The sequence below is a fragment of the Scleropages formosus genome, chromosome 22 (assembly GCF_900964775.1).
Source record: "Scleropages formosus chromosome 22, fSclFor1.1, whole genome shotgun sequence".
NCBI classification, from domain to species: Eukaryota; Metazoa; Chordata; class Actinopteri; order Osteoglossiformes; family Osteoglossidae; genus Scleropages; species Scleropages formosus.
In genome coordinates this window covers 4156051-4176209 of record NC_041827.1, presented here as the reverse complement: position 1 = coordinate 4176209, position 20159 = coordinate 4156051, and the positions used below count along the sequence as shown (strand labels likewise).

Sequence of the window (20159 nt, the reverse complement as noted above, 5' to 3'; positions counted from 1 at the left end):
GTTACGAACATTGTCCGTCTAAAGTGTTTTTTTCAGGAACGCACTACTTTTTTAAAAGAAAATGTACTGTACCACGTTTCTCCTTCACGGGAGAAGTGTGACTGCTAATAATTTATTAGTAATAAACTACTTGAACAGTAACATGCCTCTTTCCAGGTGCCTCTTAAAAGAGCGGAGCGCAGCCACCATCACGTACAGCGATGTAGTAGTTTAACACACTAGATTTTAGTAAGAAAACTGATGGAGTGACAAACACCAAGTCACAAGTGTGTATCTGTTCCCAAATTGCGGAATGCTTAATTTCGTAGTTGGGCCATTAAGAGAATATTTTGTGGGTTGTTACGTGTTCAAATATTTTACTTTTTGTACATGTTCATTGTGCTGGTAGGGACTTTTATTCTATAATATTATGGTGAGGAAATTATAGTTTTAATATATTTTATGGAGTACGTCATAACTCGTATGTATTACGGAACGTATTAGATGAACAGACGAGGGCACTGTTCGAGTAAGGCAAATTTGTTATGTATGTTGTGACATGAATATTGGCGATTTAGATAAAGTTTGAGGGAAAAATCCGCTCCAAAGCTCTGATAGAACTTGCCACCGTGTAAAACGAAACGTTGCGTCACTGGACTTTGTACTGTTATGTGAAAGCTGTGCCACACATTTTCACACCACTGGCGTTCACCGCGAAGCATCGGCGTGTCTCCGCTCAAGCTCAAGACGGGTCATTTCGAGTGGCTCCCTTACACTCACACCTCACGCTCTTTGCCCTCTCTGGCCGCCATGCTGTGGAGCGCTCGAGACGCTCTACGTGTGCTGCGCCCCAGTCTCGCGCGCGTGCTTCGGTCTGTCACGCGGCAGAGAAAAATGTCTTCTTCCCGCTCAAGCTCCCCCGGACTCCCCGTCACCGTGCTGGGAACGATGGCGTTCGGGGGTCGCGCGGACGCGGAGGCGAGCGAGCGCATGGTTCGCGCGTTCCTGCAGCGCGGCCACAGCGAGTTGGACACCGCGTTCATGTACACAGAAGGGCGTTCGGAAAGCCTCATTGGCGGGATGGGGCTCCCGGGCACGGGTAAGGGGCGCGGAGCAGGAAGCTCACTGTGCTAATTACACGCGCACGCGCGTGCGCACAGAGTCACTTGCGAAAGAAAGTCAAAAATAAGTCTCCCCGCCTTAAGATGATGTTTTTACCCGTTTATAGTAGCTTCTTTGTTACTTACTTGAGGGGGTAAGTACCTTGTTCCAAATTGACTTACATTGTTTACCTGCTTACAGTGGTTTAGCGCTTTGTGCTCTGTCGATTCGGGGCAGGGACCTTTTTGATCCTGGTTCTACAGCACGAGACGGGACTCGAACCTTCGACGCCGGGGCAGTAGCTCTAACCACTACGCCACCTGCCGGCCCCCCTGTTCTTGTTTAGCTGATGCTGGTTCTAAAGCGTTTTACATTGATTTTTTTATTACACGATGTAACAAAAATGTTTTTTTTTTTTTTTTTTTGCATTTTCCTTTCAGTTTTGTTACATAAATCAGACTCCTGGTGTTAGTTTCTACTATATGTCAGTTTTTAGGAAAGTATTGCACCTTCTTGAAATTAGCAAATTTTGGCCGAGTTCCAAGCAACAAATATTCCGGCACCTTTTAGGATCTGATACTTCCTAGATTGTTTTGGTACTTTCTAGAATCGTGCAGTGGCTGTAAAGTTCCCCACTAAAACTGACACTCTAAAAGAACTAGTGGTATCTTTGTAATCAGTAAACTTGAACTAATCATAATTTTTAAAAAAATCGAGATAACTAAGAACTTGGAAATGTGTTACATTGGCTTAACAACACGGTATTTTTTGGGTGGCTCAGAAGTGTGTTGAGCGACTCTGCCGTTCCCGTTCTGCTCCAGTGAGGATCGCTACCAAAGCGAACCCCTGGGATGGGAAGACCCTGCGGCCCGACAGCGTACGCTCCCAGCTGGACACCTCCCTGGAGAGACTGCACACGCAGTGTGTGGACATCTTCTACCTCCATGCCCCGGACCATGAGAATCCCGTGGAGGACACGCTGCACGCCTGCGACCAGCTCTACAAGGAGGTACAGCACCGCTTTCGACTTGGGAGTAGCTTGCTGGAAACTTCTTTTCCACAGTCGGTTAACAGGTTCCAGCAGGAGACCGACCGACTTGTGACTCCCAGCTCTCGTGCAGCAGGTCCCTGAGACGGAGAACGCTGTTCTCACTCTGCTGTTGAGGTCGTCCTGTACAAAAGCATTGAGCACCTCGCCCAGGTGTACTCATACTTTTGACGGGTGCGGTACTTCGGACACGTCTACCTTCCAACAGAGGAAATGGTGTGCGATGCTGATGCCGGTGTTCTTGAGTCCTGCCTTCGACATCCCCCCCCCCCCCCAAACAGTGTCTGCTTGTCTCCAGGGTAAATTCAAGATGCTTGGCCTGTCGAACTATGCCTCGTGGGAAGTGGCTGAAATCTGCTGCATCTGTAAACACAAAGGCTGGGTTCTTCCCACGATTTACCAGGTGCGACTGAGAGGAGATGCTCATGTTTCCATTTTCTGTACTGTGTGATGGCCATTGTACTAGAACCCACTTCTGTGAATTGTAAATGTAACATTTATTGTTAGTTTGGGACAGTTTTTCTCTGATGATGACGATGATGGTGTTGGAACAGGAATGTGTGATCGAACACAGGTGAAGCGTCCCGTCTTCATGCTCTCTGTGTTCTCGTGTCTCGTCTTGCAGGGCATGTACAACGCAACTACTCGTCAGGTGGAGACCGAGCTCTTTCCCTGTCTCAGACACTACGGCATCCGATTTTACGCCTACAACCCCCTGGCCGGTACGCAGTGCAGCGTCTCTGTGTCTGAGCCCCCCCAAGGGACAAGAACACATCACTGAAGAGTATCGTGCGATCAGCAGGGCTGCGTTTTAGTGAGCCGAGCTTGGTTTTTCCTTTATAAACATTTGAAAATCAACATTTTACCTTCCAATTTCAATAGTCTTATGAAAATGCATAAAAATCTGAATTATCACTTTAACAAGATTGGGCTGCCTTATGAATGTGCTGTTACTAACTTTTGGTTTTATATTTTATGAATTTAGAATGTGGTTTTGTTTCATATATTCTGTACTGACATTCTGTATAAAAAAAGATAGTGGTTCTCAAAGGCATTTTGTTTTTACTATTTCTCATTCCTGTTATTATACACATTCATTTTCATGACAACTTGAATGAAAGCTGCAGAGCCCTGTAAAACGCAGTAAATTCTGCACATTGCATTTTGTCACTGTACTTGTACAGCACCATGAAACATTTTTCAGAAGTCAGCATCAGGTTGGGTTTATGCAAGGCATTAGTGGGCCCACAAACCTCACCTCCGATCATCCTTCACTTATTGTAGCAGGATATGTTTTTTCAGTGACACCCCCCCCTTCTCACTATTGCTGCCCACACAGGGGGGCTACTCACTGCTAAGTACCAATATGAGGACAAGGAGGGTGCCAAGCCTGAAGGACGCTTCTTTGGCAATGCGTGGGCGAACACCTACAGAGACAGGTGAGACCCCGAACACTGTGAGCAGCGTACACCTGGCTGGATGAGCACTATGAACGAAACGTAATGACAAATCCAGATCATCCAAAATTACCATGCACTGCTTGGTGTTCTCCATGAATCAGGTACTGGAAGGAAAGTCACTTCCAGGCGATAGATATTGTTCAGAAGGCCCTTGAAGCTGCATACGGTTCCCAGAAGCCCACCATGACTTCTGCTGCCATTCGCTGGATGTACCACCACTCCCAGCTTCAGGTACTACACAGCAATCGCTGTAGCACACTTAAACTTGTCCCATCCTTTGGCAGCCCTCAGTTTACGGCTCTCTCTGCAGGGAGATCGTGGTGACGGGGTCATCATTGGCATGTCCAACATGGAGCAGCTGCAGGAAAATCTGACTGCTGCCAAGGAAGGTCCTCTGAAGCCAGAGGTGGTGGAGGCCTTCAAACAGGCCTGGGACCTGGTGTCCCATGAGTGCCCTAACTACTTCCGGTAGGAAGTGCACCGCACAAAGATGCAAGACCGGGAAAATCGGGACCGGATGTGGTCCACGCGGAGACGTAAAATGATCTTGTATGTGCGCTGGCTGTGGCAAACGGGAGCTAAGGTCGGTCCTACGAAGACAGTCATCAGTTTTCAGAAGATACAAACATAAGGCACAATTTAAAAAATTCACACAATGGAATCATACCCTTAGTTCAAATACATTTACCTCTGTTTAACAAAATGGTCTTTATTTAGAATCTGCAGATTTCACTGAATAATTCCATCATAAAATTTGAATTACTAATTTTGTTTAAATGTTAATGTCTGCTTATTTTTTATAAGCATTTGATGACTTGCATCTGAAAGCTTTCTTGTTGGAATAAATTTAACTCAAGACTCAAAAGTATCAATCAATCTCTGGGTTTGCACCTCAGAATAAGGATGGATGTGGAGAAGACTGTGTCCATGTTTCAATCAAGGCAACATCACTGAAAGCACACGTAGCCATCTTATTTACAAACCGAAATTGTGCACCAGTTCTCCATGAAGAAAACCTAGTAACACGTGTATATTTGGTATCTTCTGTGTTCTGATGATATTACGCTTTTCTGGAGTAGAGGACACTTTTCGCGTTAATAAAATGTTTAAAAAAATAACTTAGGCAAAGTACTTGAACTCATGAGGACCGTTTTGTAGCCGTATCCTATTCACACATTGTACTTCACCTGCTGTTTACTACACACCGTTTACACACATTAATGTCACAGGTGCTGGACTATTTAACAGTATGGAAAAAAGACACCCTGCTGTGAGACGCCTGAACAATGACACAATATACAGATCAAATCAGTCTTAAAACGCTGATCTTAGTTTTCCCACTTATTCATCCTCTGCTTCTTCATCCTCAACAACCGCCATGGTCTGATCTTCCTCATTCCTCTCGAGCTGCTCAAAGTCCCCCGTTTCAGAGTTCCACACGCACTTTACTGACACTTTGAACTCTGCCATCTCGATCCCAAACAGTTTCTGCCCAGGAACAAACAAAAATACTTTAACAAGAAACACAAACATTAAAATCAGTTCCTATGCAGCAGAGACAAAAAAAAGAAACAAAACACCAGAGATACAATTTTAAAAGTGCTACTATACATATACTGCATGGTTCACAGCTCAGTCTCTAACAGGTGTTTCTGTATCCCATATATTCATTTAGCTGATGTTTTTTTCCCCCAAAGCTACTTACAATTATTTACTCATACAACTGGGTAATTTTACTGGAGCAATTTAAAGTAGGTACCTTGTCTAAGAGTTCTACAACTGGAGGTGAGACTCAAACCTGTGACCTTTGGGTCTAAAGGCAGCAGCTCCAACCACTACACCACCAGCTGTCCCGTAACAGGAATATAATGAGCAGCTGTACTTGTCCCAAAGTGCTGTTGGCACCACAAATCACAATACTTCCTAATTCACATTAAAATATTAAAATGCACAAGTCTGTGTTTCCGCAGTTCAAAAAACATTAAATCTGAAAAGCCTTTGGTCAAAAAGGGTAAAGGACACGCTTCACGAAGGCTGTCAGTCCAAGTCCCAATGGCCTTGGTGAAGGCAACACCACAAACTGACAGTACAAATTATTCAAATACTGTACATCACTCTGGATTAAAATGTTTGCTAGGGAACAAACTATACTTTGCGGCATACAGTAATTGAAACACGGATCCTGAGAGAAGGAGATCAACATACCAGAATGCGGGCCTGCTCTGGAGTTAGAATGTCTCCATCTTTGCACACCTCGTAGTCCTTGAGCAGTGTGACCACCCCTGTGAAAAGAAAAGTCCAGCTGGAGACCCCATCCTGTCAAATCAAAGTCCAACCCCAGGCGCTGAGCCTGTCCTTCTAGAAGGATCCTCACCTTTCTTGAGTGCAGTGGGCAGTCCTAACTGTCTCAGCTGCGGCTCCATGGAGTGGGGGAACTGTTCCAGGGGTCCTTCATCCAGCGTCACTGTCATGTTGGCTTTGTTACCTGCCCGAGCAAAGTCCACCTCCTTAAAATGACTAAAATATCTGAAGGAAAAAAAAAAAAATTATTTAAAAAAAATATGGTGCGCTGATTTATGCATGTTGAAAAGATACCATACTAATTTTTTGAACAAACATTTGTGCCAAAAAGGAATTTAAAAATAATTAAATAATCCTAAAATTTTTTAAATATTCCTCATTTGATGTTTACATTTATTCATTTAGCTCACGCTTTTCTCCAAAGCAACTTGGAGCGTTAAGATTACAATTATTTACCATTTATACAGCTGGATAATTTAATTGGAGCAATTTAAGGTAAATACCTTGCTCAAGGGTACTACAGCCAGATGTGTTCACCATATGAACCCACAAGCTTATGATCCAAAGACAGTAGCTCTAACCGCTATGCTACCAGCTATCGCTAGCTGATGTGTAATGGTTCATATGGTGAAATATGACGAATTTACCGCACTCAAAAATCACATCCACATCCAAATATCCTTGTTGATGTAATGCACTCTTTGTGTTGTTCTCCGAGATGTACGTCGCTTTGGAGAAAAGTGTTGGCTAAATGAATAAACGTAATTTTGAAACATGCCACCCAACAAAGTATTTCAACAAACTACTTCAAATATCCCAGATGTAGCCTTTGGAGATTAATCAGTAAGCACACAAAGTGTCAGCTGCACTCACTCTTGAACCTCTTCCTTAGTTTTATTAGTGAAGAGAAGCCCGACTTCACCTTTCAGGAACTTGTTGACCTGTAAGACACATCGGACAGGACAGGAAATCCTAATTCCGTAACAAGTTGATTCACAGTGATGTGAAAAGCCCACACAGCAAGCAATTCTCCTTATTATATAAGTTTATACATGAAAGCAGCCTGTTGATGAAAAATCATAGACAATAAAAAGTTAACTTCCTTTAGTCTGATCATTAAAAACTTACACTATAATGTTATTTAAAAAGAACAATAAATCTAACAGAGTAATACCTAAATCACATTATTTTGGTTGGGTAGTACTTACAGCTGCTGCCTCTGGACCCAAAGGCTGTAGGTTCGAATCCCACCTCCAGCTGTAGTACCCTTGAGCAAGGTACTTACCCTAAATTGCTCCAGTAAAATTACCCAGCTGTGTAAATGGGTAAATAATTGTAAGTAGCTTAATGTTCTAAGTCGATTTGGAGAAAAGCGTCAGCTAAATGAGTAAATGTGCTAATGTTTTATGGATTAGGGTTGATTTCATTAACAGCTCATTCATCCTATAATACATCAAGATACCCTGTAAATACACACACACAGAAACATTTCTGCTTTACACTGCTTTCCTTTTTCTTCTGGCTACCAAAATGTTATTACTCTAGCTCTTTATTAACATCTTTGATCGAGGTGATTTTTGGTGTTAAATAACCACCTTTACAATGGTTTATTCATCTATGCAGCAGGGCATTCTTACGCTCAATTAGTACTGACTTTGATCAAGGGATTCAACCCAGGAACCTTCACACTGCAAGGTGATTGCATTTACATTTATTCATTTAGCTGACGCTTTTCTCCAAAGTGACTTAAACTACTTAGTGATTTAGCCATTTAGACAGCTGGATAACTTTACTGCAGTAACTGAGGATAAGTATCTTGCTCAAGGGTACTACAGCTAGAGGTGGGATTCGAACCTACAGCCTTTGGGTCCAGAGGCAGCAGCTCTAACCATTACACTACCAGCTTACACTGATTACTTTAACCACTACATCTCCTAAACCTACATGGGAAAATAATACAGTACACCAAGAACAGCTACCTTATGTAAATTATCCTTGTATTCATCTGATGGTCCTTTTCCCAAGGCAATCATCATTACTTTATTTTTTCCAAAGAAAAACCTAAAATAAGAAGGAAGAAAGCACATGGGTAAAGAGTCTAGAGTGCAGTGGACTCATGAGCACAACAAGCTCCTCCGAGACACACCGGACACCTTAAGCACACACTCCGACACACTGCTGTGTCCTTCCTACCTGCTGTGTCCTTCCTACCTGCTGTGTCCTTCCTACCTGCTGTGTTTCCAGGCTGTCCTGATGTCCTTCAACTTGTTGTTTCTCATGTTGGCCACGGAGAAGATGAACAGGTTCCTGTACGTGTCCACACATTTTCGCAACTGGATGAGACAAAAAAGGAACGGTTATGAACGTTGCAGCTGCTGTCTGGTGATCTGAAGGGTCTTGGTTCGAATCCCTCTCCTGCTGTAGCACCACTGATCAAGGCATTCACCCTGATACAGTAACAGTACACAACACTGCTGTATAAACTGGTACCACAGTAAAGTTGATTATCTATCATGGCAAGTTTTCTCGGACAAAATTAATAATCTTAACACTATGACAATAAGCATACGGTATTTTATGAAGAGAGAGCAGAGACCCACCTCCTCTATGAGGTTCTGTTTGGCTTCCAGACCTTTCTTTGCTGTTTTTGTTAAAGAGACTGCGGGGACAAACAGAGAGAGACACAAGTTAAGTTTACACGGCCACCACTGACTGTACACAAATCAACAAGCACATCAACTGACCCCCCTGCTGATCATGTCTTAATACTAGGGGGCACTTGCACCATCTAGTCTGTAAGTTCTTTCCCTCTCGAGATGAATGGAAATAATCATTATGCAGAGAGCCAGCAGTCGAACAAACACGTGGCTCTCTGCCTAGTTCTATAACATTCTCCTAATGTTAACTAAGTAAGCGACCACACAAACACCATGCTACGCACAGTCTAAAACTTTCCGGAAAACATGTAACGTTATATATCCCGCAAAAGAGTAAAAACTCACTTTTCTTGTCCCTCTTTGACTTCGGCATGGCTCTCACATGGACACTGATCTGCAGCGAAGGCCCCTGACGTGTGTGGGGGGGGACCTCACAAAGTCCGCCTTCTCTACTCCTAACCGCGCTCCACAAGTTCTGCTATGTGTGCACATGCTCGACTGCATACACGTCCTTGTTTCTATATTATGCACTGCTAATAAATGTAACTCTCCATTATTCGTTTAGTGTCTCACTCGAACCTTTGAAACGAAATCTGAATCAGGCATTTTGCAGAACTACTACTCTAACGTGTGGGTCCTCTTTACTTTCCTGGTGGATTGTGGGTAACTGAGGAAATGTGGTGAACCCTGTGTTTACTCAGATCACAGATAAATTGCTGCATTCAACAAGGAACTGAGCATTTTAGATTCTGCTACATGCTTGAACAGGGGGAATTGTAAACCTTTAATTATTATTTAAAATGCATTCACTGAGCTAATTAATAGCGTGTGAATAAGAACAGTGCAATTGTAATTACAGCCTCACTCAGTTATTGTATAGCTAAGGCCAATGTTTCTGTTTGAAGCTTTTATATTTTTTTCTCATTTATAGAGCCAGGAATTAACTTACTGAATCAACTTCCAAATTTCAGGCACTGTGCTTTAGGCTCACAGATTTTTTCCACGCCTCAAGCTGACAGGTCTAAGTCAAGAAAGCTCATATTTCTTAGCAGACACCTCGAAGTGGTAATAAAATGTTAACGCAAATGTTCAAGTTCAAGGTTTATTGTCATAGGTACAAGTACCATGAAATTCTTGTCTGAGTGCTTCTCCACATACTATGAACAAAAAAAACTGTAGATAATGGGCAACACGGTGGCACAGTGAGGAGTGCTGCTGTCTCACAGCGCTGGCATTGCGTGTGAGAGGACGAGGATTCGAACCCTGTTGAGTCTGTGTGGGGCTTGCATGTTCTCCCTGTGTCTGTGTGGAGGTGCTCTGGTTTCCTCCCACAGGCCAAAGACATGCTGTTCAGGTCCCCCATAGTGTGTGAGTGACAGAGAGAGTGTGTTCCACGGATGTATGGATGAGTGACCTAGTGTAAGTAGTGTATCTAGCAGTGTAAGTCACCATGGTGAATAAGGTGTGTGGGCTGATAACACTACATGGAGTTCATTGGAAGTTGCTTTGGAGAAAAGTGTCTGCTAAAATAAATAAATGTAAATAATACTGCACAAAACAATAAATAATGCTAATGACAATGGACAGCCTGAGTACTTAAAACTGAGACTACTTAACGTGACAGTATAAGTAATGTGCCGACGTGCTTGGAGGGAACAGTCCAAGTCTAGTTAGAAAGGGTGGAAAAGGGTGCTGGACCCAGCAGGTTTGGCTGGGTCCTGCTCTGTGGTGGGTCTGGGGTTCTAGTCCTGCTTTGGGTGCCCTGCAGTGGACTGGCGTCCTGTCCAGAATGTTCCAGCCTTGTTGCCAGGTTAGACTTCAGCGCTACTGTCCTGATTATTCCACCAAATAATCACAGTTAAGCCTGCCCCAGCCTTCACCTGCTGCCTCTCCGTGATCTGAGTTCACTGTCTCCATACAGTGCCAGAAAGCTCTTTGCCTTTTTTTCCGCAACACGAGCGGAAACAATCCAGAGAGTGTGAGCAGTGTGACGCCTCCTATAAACATTAAATACCATTCTGTTCCTGTTGCTAATGTCATGACTCCAAAATAGAACAGAACAGGAACCAGAGCACCCAGAGGAAACCCATGTAGACACAGGGAGAACACACAAACTCCACACAGACTGAGCAGGGATCAAACCCACATCCTCTGACACCACCCAGGTGCTGTAAGACAGCAGCCCTCCTCACTGTACCACTGTGCCACCCAAGGACATTGTTACTGTACCACATGTACTTGGACAGTACATATTGCATGATGGACTCAAATTTATCTATGACACAAATATTTCAAGTACTCATCAATAGAAATGCTTACAAAGCAATGCCTTTAAAGTGTTCAAGGTTTGTGTGTAACTCTGTGATCTGCATGTGGACAGAAAATCTTTTTAGTGTTTCATATTACAGTGTCGAAATGGAGCGGCTGAGAATAGGTTCAGTCCCTGCATTCTGGAGCACTGTACACAACTCTCCGGACCAGTTGGATGTGTGTCTTTCTGCCTCTTCTGATATGCTAGGTCATATAGAATGCTGTTACAAGTAATGACTGTCCTACCTCATCACGCCCATATCTCAGCCTTCTTGGTTCCCCGTAGGCCTGGCTTTCTAGGCTGCTAGGGACTCAGCACCAATTCACGCACACTCTCAATACATCACACGTATTCATTTAGCTGATTTTTTTCTCCAAAGCGATTTAAGATGTTAAGCTACTGCTTAACTACGCATTTATACAAGGATAATTTTATCTGAACAGTTTCTAGGATGGGGGTGTGGTGGCGCAGCGGGTTTGGCCGGATTCGAGTCCTGCTTAGGGTGCCTTGTGATGGAGTGGCGTCCCATCCTGGGTGTGTTCCCTCCCCCTCCAACCTTGCGCTCTGTGTTGTCAGGTTAGACTCCGGCTCACCGTAACCCCACTCGGGACAAGAGATTTCTGCCAATGTGTGTGTGAGTTTCCAGGGTAAACACCTTGCTCAAGGGTACTGCAGGAGAAAGAAACACGAGACAAGTGTTTGCCAAAATTATTACCATGGTGACAGTGGGTCTGCCACCTGCTAGCATATGACAGCGGGCAGAGTTTGAAAACCAGAAAAAAATAATTATAATTCTGCAAATATGTTTTCACCTTGTCCATCAGCACCATAGGTTCCACACATGGGGAAAAGAGTGCAGTGTCACCATCTGGAACCATCAGGATCAGAGAATAGTTTGCTTTTTATTGTCAACCACTAGTAGTCAGAGCTGCGCTGCCTAACCAGCCAATAATCTCAATGTCCTGTTTCATGTCCAGTATACAGATGTATGGAATACAGTGGAGCCGATTATTAACGGAACAACATAACTAGTCCCTTCATACCACTTTCCCAAGAGCTGCCCTGGAACAACCTGAGGGCCATGGAGAGACATGGGCTGTACCACGGTAAACAACTGCAACACACACGTTATTGAGATGTAAAATCATTAGTGGGGGATGTGATGTTCTACAGTGTCACTTATTCATTATTCGCTTTCACTGCCAAAAATCTATAGATCCACCCAAGAAGACTTTTAAAGTGAAGATGATTTATGTGGGCTGAATATAATTTAGATGGATTTACATCTATTTAAATCTGTCTGTCTGCTGGATTTAAATCTATTTCTTGTACCTGCTTGCATCTTTATGACCTCTTGTTTTACTTAAATACACTTACAGTATCTGTATGCTGAGAACATCGCATACATAAATCGCTTTGGATTAATGTCACTGCTGAATATCGAAATGTAAGTGTTGTTCTGAGTATAATTTTGGTAACATGAAATGTACAGTTCATGGTTTAGTTGGTACCTATACTTAGTACTTTTACTCTGAGTTGCTCTCTTGGAGGAAAGTGTTCATTTGCCAGATGTTAAAGGAATCTATCATTGTAAATACACACACACACGCTTTCTGAACTGCTTGTCCCATACAGGGTTGCAGGGAGCCGGAGCCTAACCCGGCAACACAGGGCATAAGGCCAGAGGGGGAGGGGGCACACCCAGGACAGGATGCCAGACTGTCACAAGGCACTCCAAGCAGGACTTGAACCCCAGACCCACCGGAGAGCAGGACCCGGTCCAACCCACTGCGCCACCGCCCCCCCTTCATTGTAAATATTTATATCTATATGTGTTTTATAGGTAGGGGGGTGCGGTGGCACAGCGAGTTTGGCCGGGTCCTGCTCTCTGGTGGGTCTGGGGTTCAAGTCCTGGTTGTGTCCCCTCCCACCTCCAGCCTTGCGCCCTCTGTTGCCGTGTTAGGCTCCGGCTTGCTGCGACGCTGCTTGGGATGATCGGCTACAGCTTGTGTGTGTGTGTGTGTGTGTGTGTGTGTGTTGTGTGTGTTTTATAGGCTAAATTTTTTGTTAAATATAGATTATGAAGGAATGTCCTGGAACTCACACACACACACACACACAGAAGCTCCTTGTCCCAAGCAGGATCACAGTGAACCAGAGCCTAACCTGACAACACAGGGTGTAAGGATGGAAGGGGAGGGGACACACCCAGGATGGGATGCCAGTCCATCGCAAGGCACCCTCAGCAGGACTCGAACCCCAGACCCCCCAGAGAGCAGGACCTGGCCAAACCCACTGTGCCACCACACCCCCTTACCATCCTCAAACTGATGAAATAAAATATCCAGTGACTATGAATTTTTGGGAAAATATAATGGCAGGAAGGGACTGCTGCATTCAACAACTAACACTAAAAGACCCAAGAGACTCAAATAAAAAATATCCCGAATAGGTCCAGGTTTCATAAAAGAAATGCGTGGGTACCACAGCCTTTGAAAAGTGAACATGTCTGGAATGTTGCTGCTTGCTTCCTTGTTGTAGTCAAATTCTGTGTCAGAAAAATAAAACTGAAGTAAGAATAAAAAAGAAATATTGAAAAACGAGCCCAGAATGCAGCTATCGAAAACACATAATGGACTGATTCATTTCACTAAACAGATTTACGAGAACTGAAACGGTCCTCTGCCCATCCTACACTTTAAAATTATTTTAAAATTCTGTACGAAAATAGGACGCTTTCGGCAAATCTGCCTTAAAAGCCACATCCGAGAACCTGCATCAGAAAACTGAGAAATAAGGAAGAGTGGTTTGAGTTCTACCTCCTGCTGCAGCACCCTTGATTGAGCCCTTGGGCTAAATTGCTCAGGTAAAATTTATGCAGCTGTACAAAAGAGTAAATCACTGTAAGCTGCTTTGGAGAACGTTAAACAAATAAATGTAACAACATGATAATATATTTTTTGCCAAATTGTCACACCCAGTCCTGTTTACCCGTCTTTGGCTTCAGGAATGTCAGACACATGTGTTTTCCATGTGCGATTAACTTTATAATAGTTCTTTTTGGATGGAGCTCCCAGCTCTTATGAAACATGTCTTGCACAACAGGGAAATGTCTTACGTGCAGTAACTGACTTAAATATGATTATTATACCTGGTGGTAAATTAAAGAGAACGTGAACATGTTTATTTCTGAGGTATGCAAACCTTGACCCTGACCTTGACCTTTGCAGACCTTAATTCAAGGCCAGTATATAAAGTACTATGTATTAAATTCAAATAATTTCTTCTTCTTCTTCTTCTTCTTCTTCTTCTTCTTCTTCTTCTTCTTATTATTATTATTATTATTATTATTATTATTATTATTATTATTATTATTATCTATCTGACACCTTTGTCCAGTGCAATGTTTATAGTATGAATTCATGGTATATACCTTGCTAAAGAGAAGTACAACAGGAGGCAGAATTTAGACCCTGCGGTAACACTAATGGTACCTGATCCCCTCCAAGTCAAACCGGGGTCTTTCAATTGCAAGACGATGGCTTTAACTACCACGCCACCTGCTGCCCTCTAAGATACTGAACCCTACAAAAAGTTGCATGTAACTTGCAGAGAAGTCATGTCAGTCTTCTCAAGTTCTAGTATAGGGGTTGTTGTAGCAGACATGCCCCCCCACACACACACACACACACACTCACACACACTCACTCTCTCTCTCTCTCTGAGATATTAGGTGGGTTTTAGGGGCATCAGATACATTCTGCTTGACACAGAAAACCAAAGGACATAAGTATTTCTGACAAAGGCATTGTGATCCACTGAATGACATCCTGAATGAAAGACCAGTGTCAGTTACATGCCATTTTTTTTTTTTTTTTTACAATTTACGATTAATTATTATATCACCGTGATCTGTGAACAAAGAGCAATTTGATTTCTTCCAGCATATTTTTTCCAAAAACATTTAATCATTTTGCTGCATGACAGGGACAATAATATGACAATTCTTGTATAATAACTTAAAATAGCTCAGCCAATGGTATGAGCTGTTACCGGACTCGTCACAAAAAGCACAGCAATGCTGCTGAAAATGTTAATTTCGATAAATTTACAATAAAATATGTAATGCAATCATAGTAGAATTTTTAGTTTTTTGGCTAATTTTATAGGTAACATAACTGTCATTCAGTCAGGTCTTTCGTCATGTATAGAATGGAGAATAAGCACAAAGGAGATGACTACACTGCGAGGTTACTGACATGAAAATAATGAAATATGAATCATTTTAATATCAGAATGTAAGTCAAGATTATTAAACCTGTTTATCATAGAGCAATTTTCTTTGTAACATTTACTGAAGCCGCTAGGGTCTGCCTCCGAGGCACGTTGTAGTTAATGTGAGAAACGCCCAATACAAGTCCTGAGGGACAGGATCGGTTTGCTTGATAGTGATTATTAAATGCATAACTTTTGTTGAGCCTGTGGAGGTGAACTTAGTAACACCCTATGAAAAATACTTACACGTCTAAAATGAAAAACTGAAGGCGTGCAGCACAGACCTGAATATCTGGACTCCCTCCCAAATGTTTTCAGGTAAATATCAATTATAGGCGTTTTAATGACACATAAACACCACATTTATTAGTTCTGGGAACAGATCAAGGCAGCAGGAGGCAGGGAGCTGCCCCAACGTTTAAAAGTCACAAACAAGAAGGAGCATGAATTGAGAGCATTTCGACTAACTTGTACTGCTGTTAGGTAATGGAGTTACACAAAGGTTCAAAAGTTGGTTTGCACGAAACAGGCGGCATTACCACAGGAGACAAACGCCATGTGCAGGTGAACACATGAAGCACCGTCATATGCCGTGTGCACTGCCATTGTACCAAGATACATGTCAGCTGTCCATCACAAGGTGGTCCCGAGAAACTCGCTGAAAAGGGTCCAGTGCAGACCTGATCAAGGATTCCAGGTGTATCCCAGATGAACCCCTTGGATGGTCTGTGCAAGAAGGGTCTGAGACACCTTTACTTTTGAGGAGGCTCAGGTTTTTGGAAGGATGCAGATCACTGTTGCAGATGTTCTACCAGTCACTCAATGCAGGTGTGGAGTCTTCTGTGCAGCTGTACCTGCGCAAATGGCGTTGCTACAGCTGATACCAGAGCACTGGATGAACTAATCGAGAATCCTGGCTTGGACCTGAGACTTAGGCTGGACTCTCTGGAGGGAGTGGCACAGAGAAGAGATCTGAGCAAACTCCTACCCATCATGGACATTGACCTTCTGCATGACCCCATGACTAAACGGAGAAGCACCTTTAGCAACAGACCAGTCCAGTTCCAAGGAGCCCAACCCGAGGTCATTGTCCCCAACAGCCGTTAGGCTCAGTAATGAGACCTTTCACCTTTAGAAGGATGTCAATGTCTTATTGTACGGGTGGTGCTGAGTGATCTGGATAAAACCAAGCTTTATGTACACACTTTCTCCGAGGTTGTTTTTGGTGATGAAATGGAAGCATACCCCCAAGAGACAACAAGAGACATTTTATCGCTTAATTCTACTCCACGAGGTCTAGAAACGAAATTTAAAGCCTCAGTATAACTCCTTGAAATTGACTGCTTTACTGAGTCACTTGTTCCTAAATATTTTGCCAGTTTTTCTTTCCGTGCTGTTTTTCCATGCCTAATTATTTCTGCAGTCAGTCAATCAGAATTGAGCAGTTAAATGCATATGGGGTTACTATGGTAACTAGGTCATACAGTTTGTGATTCCTTCTGGAGTTTCATATAAACTATGACATCTCTGTGCATGTCATACTTGTTTGTTTTGTGTCTCTTCTGCACCTATTAACAATCCTGGCATCACAACCGTGCCAGAGTCATTGTCATTAGGCCTTTAAATAAATTTCAGTTCATAACTTCTATTCATTTCGCATGGGACCTGTAGCACGTTCCATGCTACATCCATGTATGTAAAGATGTTTCACATGTTCTCAAGATTCTAGCGAGATGTTGGTCAGAACACAAGAGCGGAGATCGTTGCCCGAAGTGTCGCAGTCGTGGTCCAAAGAGCGAGGGTCGTGATCCGAAGGGTGATTGACAAGGAGTAAAGAACAAGATGAAAGACAAAGTTTCTCAATGAGATTCCACAACTACTGCAGATAGATGGTCTTCCTTTATAGGGCATTTTTAATGAGGTGTAGGCATTTTCACTTTCTTTCACACACACTTTCAGAACTGCTTGTCCCATACAGGGTCGCAGGGAACCGGAGCCTACCCAGCAACACAAGGTATAAGGCCAGAGGGGGAGAGAACACACCCAGCACAGGACACCAGTCTGTCACAAGGCACCCCAAGCAGAACTTGAACCCCAGACCCACCAGAGAGCAGGACCGTGGTCCAACCCACTGCACCACCACACCCCTATCTTACAGGTGTTTTCATGAATGTGAATTTAGATCTGATGACCTTCCGCTGTAGTCCTCTGGTCTACTCTCCCCAAGGTCATGACATACCTTTATATCCACCAGTTACTTTTACATGGCTCGTGTGTTCACGTCCATTATATTTCTCTGCAAGTGAAATATCAGTTATAACCACAGAAACATATTTTTGGAGAAGTAGAACATATATAATGTATTTTGGAGAAATGTATTCATGGGAATGGTTTGTAGTGTAGTGGTTTAAGCTGCTGCATCTTAACCTCAAGGTTGGAGGTTCAAATCTTCCTCCAGCTATAGTAGCCATAAGAAAAGTACTGATCCTAAGTTGCTCCTGTAAAATCAATCAGCTGTACCAAATTGGTAAATAATTGTAAGCTGCTTTAGAGGCAAGTATGAGCTAAATGAATAAACATGTGCTGTAGTTATACAAACATGTGCCCTGAATACATTATGAGGTTGAATTTCTCTGTCTGCTCAGGGCAGTATTGAAGCTGGCCAAGCACCTTGGGGTTTGAGTGAGAGCAACACCAGCTTTAGTTGTACATAAAAACCTTCAGGTAGGTCCTCATGGGAGATGTGTTCACTTTGTGTACCACAGGGTACTTTTCTGCTGCCTCAAAAGGCTTTTATAATACGGTGCAGGCAGAGAAGCAAGAGGTATGTTTGAAATGTAAGACTGATTAAGGACTTATAAAGCTTAAGTGCAGGATTAAATGTGACACTGCCACCCCACTTGCGAGAGGAGGTTTGAGCTGTATTGTCTACAGGGATGGTCATTATTCCTTTACAAAATATTAAAATAAACTAAAATCTAAATTTGAATTCTTAAAATAAACTTTTAAAATTAATAAATGACTATGATTTACACCCCTGATTCTACTTGCCTACTTGGTGTAACCAGTGTAACTTGGGGTTCACTTATTTTCACATCTGCACTACTTGTGTGTTTCTGCTACACACATGATTTCCTCTAAAATAACATGGAATTGGTCGTTACACACCTATTATGTAACATGAGAAATTCTGATTTTCATTGAATATTTTGTGGTAAAACTAAGGGATACAAGGGGTTCACATATTTGCAAGCAGCACGGTAGGTAAACACAAGCGTTGGTCTGGATTGTATTGCACAGATTCTTACTACGATTAATAACAGATTCTCCAGGCAGTGAAACCAGTCCTTTTTCTCTTGCACATATTGAGGGAAGAGCTGTGGCAGTACTCTATTTCATGGTTATGAAAAAAGCAGAGGTGATAAGACAGGCTATGCATCAACTCACTCACCAGTGTGCCTTTTACAAGTGTGGAAAATAAGACTCCATAATCTATACGCAGGTTATCAAGAGAATTTGAATTTTTTTAAAAAAATACAGCAGTAACAACAATCTTTCTCTTTTTGTGTCTGTACTATGGCGAGCAATTAGGCATTAATAACTATACATGTTCAGCTTTGATTACCGAATTCTCCTTTTTCGCTCAAGGACGAATCCCTCCTGCCTGAGGTCCACTTTACAGTGCGGCGCAAACCACCCCTTCACACCGAAGAGTAAAATATGAGAAAAATATGTTGCGCAACTAAACAATATTGTGCAAAATGTCTTGCAGCCTAAATACCAGGTAGAAAAAAAATGAGAATGTTGTTTTATCCATTAATGAAGATTAAAATATATGACAACTGTTTAGTGCTCATGTGCCAAGAGTAACCTTATATTAATTACATACCCACTTACGTTTGGGGCACAGAGAAAAAGTCTATTCAAAACAATATGAGTAAATTAAATGTCTTTTGGGAGAAGTGCCAGCTTCACTAAAAATCCAAGCTGACTGTCTGGCCAGAAGTTTAGAGGAGCCTTTGCGCTGGCAGGGCAGCAATAGGAAAAGCTTCAAAGTCTCACAAATAATGGTTTACAGCGAAACAAATAGCGGTTCTCTGAATGGAAAATTCCGACACTAATTCAGACATTTGGTTTCACTCTTCAGGCTGTCTCATTCCCACAGGATCTAAATGCGGTAATCACGGTAATACAGAAACAAAACGCAGTTATCTTATTAAATCTCACTCGCAACATCACTGACAATACATACGTGATGTGTTTATGTAAACAACAGAGGTTGTAAAAAGACTGAATTGATTAGACTTCAAACGCATGTTCACATTTACATTTACATTTATTCATTTAGCAGATGCTTTTGTCCAAAGCGACGTGCATCTCAGCAAAAGTACAATTTATGCATTACATTAAGAGAAAGACATAGCTGCAGACATGTGACTCAGATAAACCTAGTTTGTTACCTACCACTTGCTGCACCGAGGTTCATCATTCGAGAAGGTGCATAAAACACAGGATAGACAAATCCTGATACCCTCCTACCATTTATTTTTAAATATTATAAGATACAGTTGTTGGATGTAAGATATTTATATTGGTATTATTTGTCAATATTTTTATGTATTAATATATTCATCATTACTGTATTCAATGTGGGGGCTGCGGTGGTGCAGTGGGTTGGACTGGGTCCTGCTCTCCGGTGGGTCTGGGGTTTGAGTCCCGCTTGGGGTGCCCTGTGACGGATTGGCGTCCCATCCTGGGTGTGTCCCCTTCCCCTCCAGCCTTATGCCCTATGTTGCCGGGTTAGGCTCCAGTTCCCCGCGACCCCGTGTGGGACAAGCGGTTCCGAAAATGTGTGTGTGTATATTCAGTGTTTTGCCATTAATCTCAATCACCCTCTAGACAATATTGTTGTCAGGTCCTGCACACTCTTTTGAAAGAAAAACCGCAGTAGTTTGGCTCCATGTGACTGGCCTCAGTATAGAGAGTTTGTGCAATAACTGCAAGAGTTTGACTTAAGAACATTCAAA

The 20159-nt window shown here is 42.7% G+C and overlaps 2 protein-coding genes across 2 annotated transcripts; one reads left to right on the top strand and one right to left on the bottom strand.

The window, feature by feature from the left end:
• Positions 1-556: 556 nt before the first annotated feature.
• On the top strand, positions 557-4453 carry akr7a3 (aldo-keto reductase family 7, member A3 (aflatoxin aldehyde reductase)). The gene is made up of 7 exons (XM_018725196.2): positions 557-1078; positions 1902-2089; positions 2427-2531; positions 2754-2850; positions 3468-3567; positions 3690-3819; positions 3899-4453. The coding sequence occupies exons 1-7, from the start codon at positions 790-792 to the stop codon at positions 4058-4060; spliced, it is 1071 nt and encodes a 356-aa protein (XP_018580712.2). The 5' UTR covers positions 557-789; the 3' UTR covers positions 4061-4453.
• Positions 4454-4516: 63 nt separating this feature from the next.
• Positions 4517-8979, bottom strand: mrto4 (MRT4 homolog, ribosome maturation factor). Its single transcript, XM_018725197.1, has 8 exons — positions 8892-8979; positions 8490-8548; positions 8119-8222; positions 7869-7950; positions 6763-6830; positions 5963-6114; positions 5794-5870; positions 4517-5076 (listed from the first exon to the last, which is right to left on the bottom strand). The coding sequence occupies exons 1-8, from the start codon at positions 8917-8919 to the stop codon at positions 4930-4932; spliced, it is 717 nt and encodes a 238-aa protein (XP_018580713.1). The 5' UTR covers positions 8920-8979; the 3' UTR covers positions 4517-4929.
• Between the last annotated feature and the right edge of the window lie 11180 nt (positions 8980-20159).